This window comes from Muntiacus reevesi, chromosome 9 (genome assembly GCF_963930625.1).
Source record: "Muntiacus reevesi chromosome 9, mMunRee1.1, whole genome shotgun sequence".
NCBI classification, from domain to species: domain Eukaryota; kingdom Metazoa; phylum Chordata; class Mammalia; order Artiodactyla; family Cervidae; genus Muntiacus; species Muntiacus reevesi.
In genome coordinates, this window is record NC_089257.1 from 62,764,261 (window position 1) to 62,778,058 (window position 13,798).

General features: G+C 40.5%; 1 protein-coding gene and 1 non-coding gene across 3 annotated transcripts in view; both read right to left on the minus strand.

Moving 5' to 3' along the window:
• The window catches only part of UBE4A (ubiquitination factor E4A), a 38,871-nt gene extending 25,703 nt beyond the window's left edge, over positions 1–13,168 (minus strand). The window contains exons 1-4 of one of the 2 annotated variants that reach the window (XM_065946310.1): positions 13,089–13,159; positions 5,722–5,887; positions 4,811–4,972; positions 148–321 (exon numbers count right to left, since the gene is read on the minus strand). In XM_065946310.1, coding sequence (XP_065802382.1) covers positions 148–321; positions 4,811–4,931 — 295 coding nt within the window. In that variant the 5' untranslated portion in view covers positions 4,932–4,972; positions 5,722–5,887; positions 13,089–13,159. Of the gene's footprint in view, positions 1–147; positions 322–4,810; positions 4,973–5,721; positions 5,888–13,088 lie in introns of both variants that reach the window. The other variant, XM_065946309.1, reaches the window with a different exon arrangement.
• On the minus strand, positions 2,972–3,104 carry LOC136176139 (small nucleolar RNA SNORA42/SNORA80 family). Its single transcript, XR_010664515.1, has one exon. It is a non-coding gene; the product is annotated as a small nucleolar RNA SNORA42/SNORA80 family (small nucleolar RNA).
• Positions 13,169–13,798: the final 630 nt, after the last annotated feature.

The window sequence follows — 13,798 nt, forward strand, 5'->3', positions numbered from 1 at the left end:
TCCTTGAAAATATAAATAAACCCTGTGTTCCTGGGAGTTTGGTGGGTTTGTTTAACCATCAGATACAGTAAGTTTCTAAGAGTGAATCCCTAGCCCAAGCAGGAAAGGCAGAGAAGTGAATCCACTGGCTGCAAATCTGTAACTCACTATTGTCCAGAGTGATGAGGAAGATCCTTTGGATCATGTGATTGATGTTGAGTTGCTCACATATTTCCTGCTGTGAACGGAATGAGCGGCTGATCTCAGCCACAGAGTAATCAAATTCATCCAGGCTCTCTGACACACTATTATCCGAGTCATCTGGGCTGGCGGGGAGTTCATCTGCCAGAAAATGTAAGTCATGAACAGTTGCAATCCTCTCTTTAAGAGAAAACCAAGTATACATGATAAATGTCACCAACGGGGGGAGGTTAATTTTGGGTGTTAACTTATTAGTGAACATCTCAAGTCAGGCAACATCTTGTTTTCTTTTAATTAAGGTATCACTGACATATATTTGTTTCAGGTGTACATGACGATATTTGTATATATTGTTAACTGATCACCACAATAAATCAGGTTAATATCTGTCACGGTATGTGTGGGCGTGCTAAGTCACTTTAGTTGTGTCCAACTCTTTGCGACCCCATGGACTGTGTAGCCCGTCAGGCTCCTCTGTCCCTGCAATTCTGCAGACAAGAATACTGGAGTGGGTTACCATGCCCTCCCTCAGGAGATCTTTCCAACCCAGGGACTGAATCCACGTCTCTTATGTCTCCTGCATTGGCAGGTAGGTTTTTTACCACTAGGGCCACCTGGGAAGCCCCTATGTCACCATAAATAGCTACAATTTTTTTCTTATTGTGGTAAGAACTTTTAAGATCTACTTTCTTTGCAACATTCAAATACACATGCAATACAGTATTGTTAACTATAGTCACCATGCTGTTCACTGAATCCTTATGACTATTTTATAACTGAAAGTTTGTACCTTTTGAAACTCTTCACCCATTTTGTCACCCCCAACCCCTGCCTCTGGTAACCCCTAATCTAGTCTCTGTATCTAATAGCTTTCTTTTTTTTAATATTCCAATATAAGTGAGATCATATGGTATTTGTCTTTCTCTGACTTATTTGCCTCAGCACAATGCCCGCAAGGCCCACCTACTGTCCACCTGAATAATGCTGCAATGAACATGGGGGTACATATATCTTCTCCAATTAGTGTTTCTGTTTTCTTTGGATAAACACCCAGAGGTAAAATTGCTTGATCATATGGTAGCTTTATATTTAATTTTTTTAGGAACCTCCATGCTGATATTTTCCACAGTGGCTGAACCAACTTATAATCCCACCAACAGTGCACAAGGGTGCCCTTTTCTCCACATCCTTGACAACACCTGTTATTTCTTGTCTTTTTTATAATAACCATTCTAACAAGCGTGTAGTGGTTTTGATTTACATTGCCCCGATTAATGATGTTGAGCACTTTTTCATGCAGATGTTGACCATCTATATGTCATCTTTGGAAAAATGTTCATTCAGATCCTCTGCCCATTTTTAAATTGGATTGTTTGGGTTTTTTGCTATTGAGTTGTATCAGGAAACATCTTAAGTACAGAGTTCTGAAATCGCTAATTATAAAATCTACCATATTTCAAAAACGAAGTTTTATTTTTTCTACTCATAATTAATTGTATTCCACAATGCCAAAAGTAGCAATACTATCTTCCCTACAGAATCGTAGTGAGCAAAGAATTATCTATTAAATATTATCTATTAAATATATGGCTTTTCCCTCATTTTAAGAGAACACATTTTTCTTATTTTTAAATTTTTATTTATTTTTTGGCCGTGATGCTTGACTTGTGGGATTTAGTTCCCTCACCAGGGATCAAACCTAGGTCCTTGGCAGTGAAAGCACAGAATCCTAACCATTGGACTACCAGGGAATTCTCTTGCTTTTTAAACTTAAGCAGCACCAACACCTCTCTATTAAGTCATTTATAAGCCAACCTCATTCTTTTCAATAGCTGCCCTGTATTATATTGAATGCACAAAATGTGATCTATGTAGTGACTTCTCAACTGATGGACATTTGGATTGTTTCCAATTTCTCATGATTTCAAACAACACTCTACCACATGTAACTTATTATTTTTGTGCACTTGTATGAGTACTTGTGTAGGATAAATTCATAGAAGCAGAACTGCTAGATTAAAAAGCCTGAATATTTAAAAGTTAACATATAGGTACTACCAAATTACTCTCAGAAAGACTATTCTCGGATTTCCCTGGTGGTCTAGTGGCTGAGACTCTATGCTTCCAATGCAGGGGGCCAGGGTTTAATCCCTGGTTAGTGAACAAGATCCCACATTTGTTGTTTTTGTTTAGTCCCTAAGTCACGTCTGATTCTTTGTGACCCTCAAGGATGGCAGCCTGTCAGGCTTCTCTGTCCATGAGATTTCCCAGGCAAGAATACTGGAGTAGGTTGCCATTTCCTTCTCTAGGAGATCCCACATGCCATAACTAAGGATCCTGTGTGCCACAGCTGGACCTCATGTAGCAAAAAAGAAAACCAAAACTACTCTGATTTACATAGCTACGAGTATATGGAGCTTCCCCAGTACTCGGTGGTAAAAAAAATCCACCTACAAAGCAGGAGACTTGGGTTGGATCCCTGCGTCAGGAAGATCCCCAGGTCAGGAAGATCCCCTGGAGATCTTCTCCTGGAGAACAAAATGGCAACCCACTCTAGTAATCTTGCCTGGAAAACCCCATGGACAGAGAAGCCTAGTGGGCTACAGTCCATGGGGGCTCACAAAGAGTCAGACACAACCTGGCAACGAACAGCTGCACCAGTATATGAGAGAGTGCCTGTTTAAAGCTTTACAAACTACACAGACTAAAAACTATCTAATTGTTGTCTTAATGGGTATTTCTCTAATTATTAGCTAGATTGGATTTTTTTTTTTCTTTTTTTTTTTTTTCCCACTGTGCAACCGACTTCAGTGCCTGCAGCCTACTGGCAGAAGCCAGGCAATGGTTCAGGGCCGAGTTTGCTCTGGCATGGGACACTATGAGAGGTCCAGGGGGACGAGCCTGCCATAAATCCAAACCCATGCATTAGACTGGATTTTTTAAAGTAATTTGAGTATATATAAACTGTCCCCATTTTCAATTAGTTATTTTTTTCTTATTGATAGAATCTTTTTACTTTTTTATAAAGCAACTTAAAAGAGAGCTTCTCAGAATGGCACTGATGCTGAAGGGGTGTATATGCAGTGTTGCTCACTAAAAGCCACATGCAAGCCTGTATCTGCTTTTTCCCTCTGATGATAAAATGGTTACTCTGAAAGTCCGGGCAAAATTCTCAGACGCAAGAGTTGCTTCAGTGTGGTGAACTGAGCAAAAGTGAAGTTCAATACAGGAGGTCAAAGGTTTTCTTAGAGTACTAACTGCTGGAGGCAAACAGGTTAGACCTGGTGACCTGGCAAACTCAGTGTAAACAAACTAAGACGATGAGGTGCCAAAATAGTAACAGAAGGGCATGCACCTGACTTGTTCCCACTGCAATGCTTCCAATCCTCGCCAGCCTCACATCTGTTTATGGTCAGAAGGATGAGTGTTCAGTTGCTCTATTCCTATACCATCAAGGTCTCCTCTGAATTCCAAGAGTGACAGGTGCTAATTAGCAAAATTTCCCTCAACCACGTACTTAAAATTTTTTTTCATTTCCTTTCCTCATTTCAATTCCTCACTCTTCATCTCCTACAATCTCCTAATCCAAGGGTTCCCATTCTGAGCCTGTATTTTAGAAATCTTGGAAAGTTTTCAGAGACTGAGACTCAGAGCTGCCTCTTCCCATCACGTTAAAAAGGTCAGCAGTCCATGTATTTCTTCTTTGTTTCATCCATCTCTGTTTACTACTCATCTGTCTTGCTCTTACTTCCTTTTTATTCAATCCTAATCAGAGAGTAAGGCCATATGTACGCAGAAGTGTACATATCTGAACACTTCTGAAATAAACAAAGTAAAGGCAAAGTATAATATTTCTCCTTTCCTAAAAATAAAAACACCATTTTTTTTTTTTTTGGAGGGAGGAGAAAGGGAGCAATTTCTGGCCTGAAAGTTTGTGCATGCTCTCAGAAAACTAATATATTTGGGAAACAGCATCCTAATTCTTCTAGTTCATATATTACCTATGGGGAGGAAGCTAGACTTGATCTTATTTTGATCCCAGATGAGGAAAATCACTTTTATGATTAGTGAGATATTGTCCTAATTTTCTTCTTATGAAGGGGAAGGATCAGATTTTCCTAGAAGTCTGTTCTAAAAGCAGTAAGATATTAAAGTGTAATGAAAGAAGCATTTTGCTTGAGATAAGACTCTGAAGCACTGGGCTTAAGAATAAATCTCATTTCTCTACAGGCTAGAAAGCTCTAAGTCTTCCTTTAACACACCTGCTGTCTACAGCTACATGTGACTTATTTTCCACACCTACAACTATAATCTCAGTTTCCTATGTTAAAACATTTTAGCATCTTTGTTAAGTATCTTTCACTAGGTGATCTGTAAAGTAAGAAAGCTTGACAGCTTTGGGAGCATGATGGGCATCTGTTACTCCAGAACCACCTGTTCTCTGGTCTTTTTAAGCCAAGGATAGGACAGGGAGAAGTCCCCCAAACCAAACAAACAAAAAATACGAACAAAATACTAACTTCTGCCCTAAATATAAGTTCCAGTTGCAATTAACAACCCGAAGAATACTTAATTTGGGAAGACCCCATTCTAGGTCATCTCATCCGCTGCTATTGGCTCCTCCACTTACCAGATTGCTGCTTCAGCTGCTCTTTTTGGATTGCTGCAAACTGTTTGGCATCAGCCAAGGAGCCAAAAAGAGCAGCAAAGGGGTTACTTGAGATGTTGTTGTTATTCTCCTGGTCTGTCATTTCACTTTAAAGTATGCTCCATCCAGACCTAGGGGGAGGGGCTATAGAAAGGACAGGTATTAAGACGTGGAAGGGCAGATAACACAACAGTTGTGATAAAATCATAGCTGTTTCTTTTCCCATTCCCTGACTATGGTACATTTTAAAAGGCTTTGGGTAAGACTTGCCAACTTTTGTTCCAAGATTCAAGGCATTTTTGGCAAAATGGTTACAAACCGACCAACTGGACAAGCTGGCCTGATTTGGGGATGGCTAAAACCAAGAAACCTAAAAGATGCATTTATCTGTTGACATGTTCTATTTGCTATACCTTTTTAAAAAAAATAGGTTAAATAGAGAGTATTATTAAAATCAAAGAGGAAACTGAGCTACTAGTTGTAACAACAATGTAGCACTTAAACATGACAAAAACTATGGATTTCCCATAAATCTCTAACTGGTTGACTAGTTCTCATTCAGCATGAGCATAAAGTGGTGCTTGTGCTTGCTCTGGCTTCTGTGACTCAAGGGTTGGAGCCAGGAACTCCTCAGCTACACAGAAACTAAATGGAAGCCTGTATGTCAGAGGTGGAATTGCAAACCAGGATAGGAATCAGATTAGGAGCATACCATGGGTTATAAATCTCTATTAAGCAATCCATCTCTACTTCCTGGCTTATGACTACTGATGTTTCTTCCTCCAAGAACTAAATGGTCTTTGCTTAATTTTACATTTAATCTTCTGTTTATCTGGTTTTTACAATACTGAAGAAACACAATTCCTGCTGTGTAGTATGAAATAGATATATACCTCAAAGGTATTTAGAGGAGCTGACTGAGCCTGCATTTGCACTCTTCTGATAACATTTCCTCATCCAAGCGCCAAGGGGACTCAAGGGTATAACGGGATGAGCAGAGCTCCCTAAAAGGCTTTCTCCCCTTTTGAAATTTTAAGGCCACAGCATAGAAATACAACCCTGAAAAGGGTGAGAAGAGACAAAGGGTATGAATATTCTGCTTATGAGGATGCTGAACTGCTACAAGGACAGAGGTTCTTAGAAGCAGTGGGGTCAGGGATACAAGGCAGGAGGAAAAAAGGTTTACCTTTAACTGAGGTAAGACTCCTTATGGAATCACACTAACAAAAGCTAATACAAGTCGGAAAAGTTACTCTTTTTTGGAGAGAGACTATAACACTTTTTGACAGTTCTGAGGCATCTCGACCTGTTGCTTCGTGCTCCTCAGTTGAGCTTTCTGCCTAAAAGCTAATGGTTACTGAGCTGTAATGACAGTCTAGTCTTGTCTCAGCATGCTGCTGGCCTTGACTACTTCAAAGAACTGAAAGGTTAGGTGTTGCTCTATGTATTTTACTCTATTACATATAGTTTAATTGAGCTTAATCATACAAAAAAGAAAGATAGCATACTTAAAGTTGCAATTAACAATCCTTGCGAGATCTTTCCTTCTCTTTAAACACTGCAATGTTGTTCAGTTGCTAGGTTGTGTCTGACTCTGTGACTCCAGGGACTGCAGCACACCAGGCTTCCCTGTTCATCACTATCTCCCGGTGTTTGTTCAAACTCATGTCCATTGATTCCGTGATGCCATCCATCCAGATCGTCCTCTGTTGTCCCCTCATCCTCCTGTTCTTAATCTTTCCCAGCAATAGGGTGTTTTCTAATGAGTTGATTCTTTCCATCAGGTGGCCAAAGTATTGGAGTTTCAGCTTCAGCATCAGCCCTTCCAATGAAAAGTAAGGGATGATCTCCTTTGAGATTGCCTGGTTTATCTGCCTGCTCTCCAAGGGACCCTCAAGAGTCTTCTCCAGCACCACAGTTTGAAAACATCAATTCTTTGGTGCTCAGCCTTCTTTATAGTCTAACTTTCACATCCATACATTGCTACTGGAATAACCACAGCTTTGAATATATGGACCTTTGTCAGCAAAGTGATATCTCTGCTTTTTAATATGCTGTCTAGTTTTGTCATAGTTTTTCTCCCAAGGAGCAAGTGTCTTTTAATTTCATGGCTACAGTCACCATCCGCAGTGATTTTGGAGCCCAGGAAAATAAAATCTGTCACTGTTTCCAAATTTCCCTCATCTATTTGCCATGAAGTGATGGGATCAGATGCCATGATCTTCGTTTTTTGAATGTTGAGTTTTAAGCCAGCTTTTTTACCCTTCTTGTTCACCTTAATCAAGACACTCTTCAATTCCTCTTCACTTTCTGCCATTAGGGTGGTGTCATCTGCATATGTGAGGTTCCTGATATTTCTCCCGGCAATCTTGATTCCAGCTTGTGCTTCATCCAGCCTGGCATTTCCCATGATGTACTCTGAATAGCAGTAAAATAAACAGGGTGACAATATACAGCTTTGACGTACTCCTTTCCCCATTTTGAACCAGTCCTTTGGTCCACGTCCGGTTCTAACTGTTGCTTCTTGATCTGCACACAGGTTGTGCAGGAGGCAGGTAAGGTGGTCTGGTATTCCCATCTCTTGAAGAGTTTTCTGCAGTTTGTTGTGATCTACACAGTCAAAGGCTTTAGCATAGTCAATGAAGCAGATGTTTTTCTGGAATGCCCTTGCTTCTTTTATGATCCAAAGCAAGTTGGCGATTTGATCTGTTTCCTATGCCTTTTCTAAATCCAGCTTGTACTTCTGGAAGTTCTCAGTTCACGTACTGTGGAAGCCTAGCTTGAAGGATTTGAGCATTACCTTGCTAGCATGTGAAATGAGCGCAATTGTATGGTAGTTTGAACATTCTTTGGCATTGCCCTTACTTATTTCCCTTAATTCATGTAGAAGCACCAAGAATTGTGTCAGTTAGCTGACCACCCACCCTACTTCTATCCTGAGGCACCGAGAGGAATGCAAAAAGTGTAGTCTGTCTCCAAATATTGGAGACAGATAACTTTATTTTTCTGTCTCCAAAATATCAATTTCTTTTTTCAACATGACACCCCCAGTTTTCCTTTGGGGATCCACTCTGCTCCCAGTCCATGTGTTCAGAAGGGATGACCTCACCCACTAGCTCTAGGAATGGGCATATGAATCTGGCTTGGCCAAAAAGAATACAGAATTCTCTAGCCAAAGGGATTGATTCAGGAGTGGGCAATGATTCTCTAGCAAGGCCTATTATTAGATTGGTGCAAATGTAATTGTGGTTGCAGACCATGAATTTTGTGTGTGTATCATTATAACTAGGCTCTAATAACATCTTTATTAATCAAAATAGGAACCATTACAATCAACACATTTTTGCCAACAAGAAATAAATTTGTTTGTTCCTGTGGCATAAATGCTTCAGGATTCGATGAACTCTTGGAAAGCACTTTCTGCATCCTGCAGGTTGTGGAAGTGTTTTCCTTGCAAAAAGTTGTCGATATGCTTGAAGAAGTGCGAGTAGGTTGGTGTGAGGTCAGATGAATATGGTGGATGAGGCAAAACTTCTTGCACTGTTGATGGGAATGTAAATTGATATAGCTACTACAGAAGATGGTATGGAGATTCCTTAAAAAACTAGGAATAAAACCACCCTATGACCCAGCAATCCCACTCCTAGGCATATACCCTGAGGAAATTAAAATGGAAAAAGACACATGTACCCCAATGTTCACTGCAGCATTATTTACAATAGCTAGAACATGGAAGCAACCTAGATGTTCATTGACAGATGAATGGATAAAGAAGTTGTGATATATACACACAATGGACTATTTCTCAGCTATAAAAAGGAACACATTTAAGTCAGTTCTAATGAGGTGAATGAACCTAGAGCCTATTATACAGAGTGAAGTGAGAAAAAGAAAAGATAAATATTGTATACTAATGTGTATATATGGAATTTAGAAGGATGGTACTGAAGAATTTATTTGCAGGGCAGCAATGGAGAAACAGACATAGAGAACAAACTTATGGATATGGGGAGAGGGGAGGAGAGAGTAACATGGAAACTTACATTACCATATGTAAAACATAGCCAACAGGAATTTGCTGTATGGCTTAGGGAACACAAACAGGGGCTCTACATCAACCTAGAGGGGTGGGATGGGAAGGGAGATGGGAGGGAGGTTCAAGAGGGAGGGGACATATGTATACCTATGGCTGATTCACGTTAAGGTTTGACAGAAAACAACAAAATTCTGTAAAGCAATTATCTGTCAATTAAAAAAAAACTTCATAGCCCAATTCATTTAACTTTCAAATCGTTGGTTATGTGATGTGTTGTTGGGCGCTGTTGTGGAGAATTGGGCCCTTTCTGTTGACCAATGCCAGCTGCAGGCATTGCAGGTTTTGATGCATCTCATCGATCTGCTGAGCATACTTCTCAGATGTAATGGTTTCTCCAGAATTCAGAAAGCTGTAGTGGATCAGGCTGGCAGCAGACCACCAAACAGTGACCATGACCTTTTTTTTTGGTGCAGGTTTGGCTTTGGGGAGTGCTTTGGAGCTTCTTCTCAGTGCAACCCCTGAGTTGGATGTCACTGGTTGTCATATAAAATCCACTTTTTGTTGCATGTCACAATCTGATCGAGAAATGGTTTGTTGTTGTTGCACAGAATAAGAGAAGTTGACATTTCAAAAGGACGGCTTTTTGGATTTGCGGTCAGCTCATGAGGCACCTACTTATCGAGCCTTTTCAACTTTCCAATTTGTTTCAAATGCCGAATGACCACAGAATGGTCAGCACTGAGCTCTTTGGCAACTTCTTAAAACATGTAGTTGTAAGAGCATCAGTTTTGATGATCTTCTCAATAGGTTGCTGTCAACTTCCGACGGCTGGCCATTACGCTCATCTTCAAGGCTCTCAACTCCTTTGCAAAACTTGAACCACCACTGCATTGTACGTTTGTTAGTTCCTGGGCCAAATGAGTTTCATGTTTTGAGTTGTCTCCACTGCTTTACGACCCATTTTGAACTTGCGTAAGAAAATCGCTCGAATTTGCTTTTGTCTAACATCATTTACATAGTCTAAAATAAATATAAATAGCAAGTAATAAGTCATTAGCAAAAAAATTAAGGGAGAAATGCACATTAAAATGATGTATAACATAACCATATTTAAGAATGTATTCCAATATCAAATGGTAAACTTCAACAATGCAGAAACTGCAATTATTTTTGCACCAACCTAAAAGAATCAATGAACACTAGCTTCAGGCCTTTGGCTAAATCAACAGAAAAGGGAACTCTTTCTTTTTTTTCCTGCTTAGGTTGCTAGGCTGGTAAGACAGGAACCTGGAGTTGCTGTCTTCCCACCATCTAGAGAAAGCCTAGCCTAAAACTAAACCAACATGCAGGAAAAGACATGTGAGATGGAAAGAGAGCCTTCTTAGGTATAAAAAAGCCATTAGATTTCCCTACACTGTGGGAGCCAGTTCAAATGGGTTTTTAAAAATACAACTGAAAAGAGTTCAGATTAGTACAAAGGAGATGCATCACCTGCACCATCTATGCAGAAAGGAAGGAAATCAAAAGCCAAGAATTAGAATGTAGGACACATACGGGCTCTAAGACTATCAAGAGACATAAAGAGGATTTATCATCATAAATGGCATTATTTCCTCCTTTCTCAATAATACACTGTCACATTACATAAAGCTAGCTTAAGGCTTCCCTGGTAACCCAGTGGTTAGGACTTCACCTCCCAATGCAGGGTGTGTAGGTTCAATTCCTTGTCCTCCCTGGTCCAGGTGCTAAGATCCCACATGCCTCACAGTAAAAAACAAACAAAAACCAAAATATAAAACAGAAGCAATATTGCAACGAATTCCATAAAGACTTAAAAAAAAAATGGTCCACAAAAAGTTAGCTTCCCACAACATTTTATCTATATCAACAGGACTTATAACTTTCTACATTTTATTCCTAATGTAGATCTTCTTTCTTACTAGAAGGTAAGCAATCTGAGTACAGGCTCATATCTAATTATTTTTTTCTTGTGTCTGGTATATTCCATAAACACAAAATCCCAAACATGCATCAAATGAGTCAATCTTACATATAATTATTCCTGACCTTCTTGTAATCAATAGCAGCAGCCATAATCCTACTTTAAGGTAAGGGTTTTACTGTTTGTCCTAGGTTGCAGTGGAAGGTCAAGGTATCAGGCCAGACACTTGTGGCCCTTTGGCAGCTCAGTATGTGTAGAACAGAGAATGGAAATAAATCTCTGTTGTCATCCATGATGAAAGACAAAAAGGGCTTAGACTACCTCATTAAGCTCATCTTTCTCGTATGTACTTCAAATCTGTGCAACAACTATTTTCATGGAAAAAGAGCTAACTGTGCAACCAGGAAAGTTTGACACAAAAAGGAAGGACTGAGCATTTGATGGAACCTTTGTAGGGATGTCAGTTTAGATTTGGTCAAGGATCTCACAAATGTAGAAAGAGCACCCAGATGTGACCCACTCCAAAAGAAATGTCTGATAAAGTGGAACCTTGATATTCTGCTTAATATTCAATATCACTGGGAATTTATAATCTCCTTTCAACTACCATACAAAGATAAAGCACTATCCTGTCATCAGCCTTTGGCATGACACATCTACCAATTCTTAGAAGTTTTTGGATTTGATTTTAAAAATGCATCTTCCTTATTTATTTATTTACTTTTGGCCATGAGGCTTGCAGGATCTTAATTCTCCAACCAGGGATTGAATCTGGGCCCTTGGCAATGAAAGTGCAGAGTCCTAACCACTGGACTGCCAGGGAATTCCCCCAATACATCCCCTTTAAAAACACATTTCTAAAAAAATTAATAAATAAAAAATAAAAACACATTTCTGATAGATGTGCTGCAAGGCTCTACATTTATAAAAGTTGTCTACCTCCAGTCCTATATAATCTTCTTGCCCTCCCCTGAGTTAATCTTTTGTTTATAAAGAATATGGCTAATTCTCTTAAGGGTGCACTGTCAGCCTTTAAAGAGATGACCACATGTTTTAACATCAAATTTGGTATTGCTTTTAAACAGAAATACTTGCTATACTTCACAAAAATGAGACTGTCAAAATCAAGCTTTATTAAATCATACTCCACAAGGTTTCTTTCCTGGTGAGTAATACGTGTGTGCGCATGTACCCGCAAGGTTGCCCAGCTGTGTCTCACTCTGTACCCCATGGTCTGTAGCCCACCCGGATCCTCTGTCCATGGAATTTTCCAGGCAAGAATACTGGAGTGGGTTGCCACGTCCTACTCCAGAGGACCTTCCCAATGCATGGATGGAACCCAAGTCTCTTGAGCCTGCCTGCATTAGCAGGTGGATTCTTTACCACAGCCACCACTTGGGAAGCCCCGAGTAATACATAGATCAAACCGAAAAAGAAATTTAAAAAATGATTTCACTGTTACATGCTCCACCCAATAATCCTTTCAGGCCTCTATGTGCCAACAGATCCTTCCATTACATCAAGCTAGAAGGATCTCATCAAGTCGCAAAGCAGACAGCATTCCTTCCTGGGTCCCATTTTATCTGAGGAGGGCTCCCATGTGAGACCAAAACAGCCTACAGCAGTGAGACTGAACATACATATCCTTGTTCTTGGAGTGAAAAGCTAATTCCAAAGAGAATACCCATCAAATATAAGCTTCTGAGACTGGTTACTTAATTTTAGAAGGGTCCTCTAAACCCAAATGCCGAGGGAGCAAGCAGCAGAGTAACAGCAGAGTTTTGAGGGGTGAATGATCACTTGCCTTAACAAATGTCAACACCTTGCCATATGGATTCAACTGGTTTGACTTCAGGGACCCAAGTTTAATTTTCTCTTCTTTGGCACCAGGGTATCTGTTGTCTACTCTTTATATTTTATCCTCCCAGGTTCCATAAGGGATTCGCGGCGCACAGGGAGACCTACCCACTAGGCACACGTTCTAGAGAAAGAAAGCCAAAGATAAAGCAAGGCCAGGATTCTGGCCTTTTCCAGGAGGAAAATGGCCTTTTCCATTGTCATTCGACAATGAGGGGCAGAAATGTCAGAAACAGGAGCACTGTAAGGGGTTCCCAAACCAGACAGGGTCAAAGTTCATGAAGGAGATCCAGTATTCAGAAAAGGACAGGAGAATTTGTAGGAGGTAAAAGTGTAGAGATTTGGACTGGCATCTGACTAGAAGAAAAAAAAAACCTCACTGCAGACTCAACGATCCCCTCCCCTCCAGCTATATCCTCTCTTACCAGAGCCTGAAAGGCCAGCAGCGACGACACGACAGAGTCTCAGTGGCCGAAGAGCTCCCACTTCCGATTCAGCAAGGCAACCGGATTTGACGTTATGACTAGGCGCCAAGCCTTGTGTAATCTCATCAGGGCGCCGGAAGTTGGGTGTGTCGCCCTGAGCAGGGAGCGAGCGCGCAAACATTCCCACAGCGCATGCACTAACTGGCTGCGACCGGGCGGAAGTGACCGGAAGCGGCCTTGGGGTTGGTTGTGTTGGGGGCGGGTAGCGTTGAACTGGGAGAGGAGCGTTTCGGAGCTCGGTAGGAGTAAACTGGCATGGGAAACCCATGTGTGGGCAATATCTATGAGTTGTTGAACCCTGGCACTGCTAAGGCTTCTACGGACTTCTGCTTTCTATTCTTCCCACCGATGTTCCTTACTGAAACAGCTTCTGTGATTCTTCATAGATCATTTTTGTCTGTGAAACAACAGTAGCATTAACAATAACTGAAACTTGTGAGCTGTTATTAGGTGCCAGGCAGTGTGTTCGAATATGCTGTCTTTCATTGGGTTGCAGTTTTCTTGTTTGTCAGGTGAAGAGGATGCAGATCCTCAAGGGTACTCTGAAGTTACACAGAGGCAAACAATGGAGCATACTTTTCAAGTGCAAGTGAAAAGACAATACCTAGAGTGATGGAAAGTATTTGTAAATCACATTACTGATTTAAAAA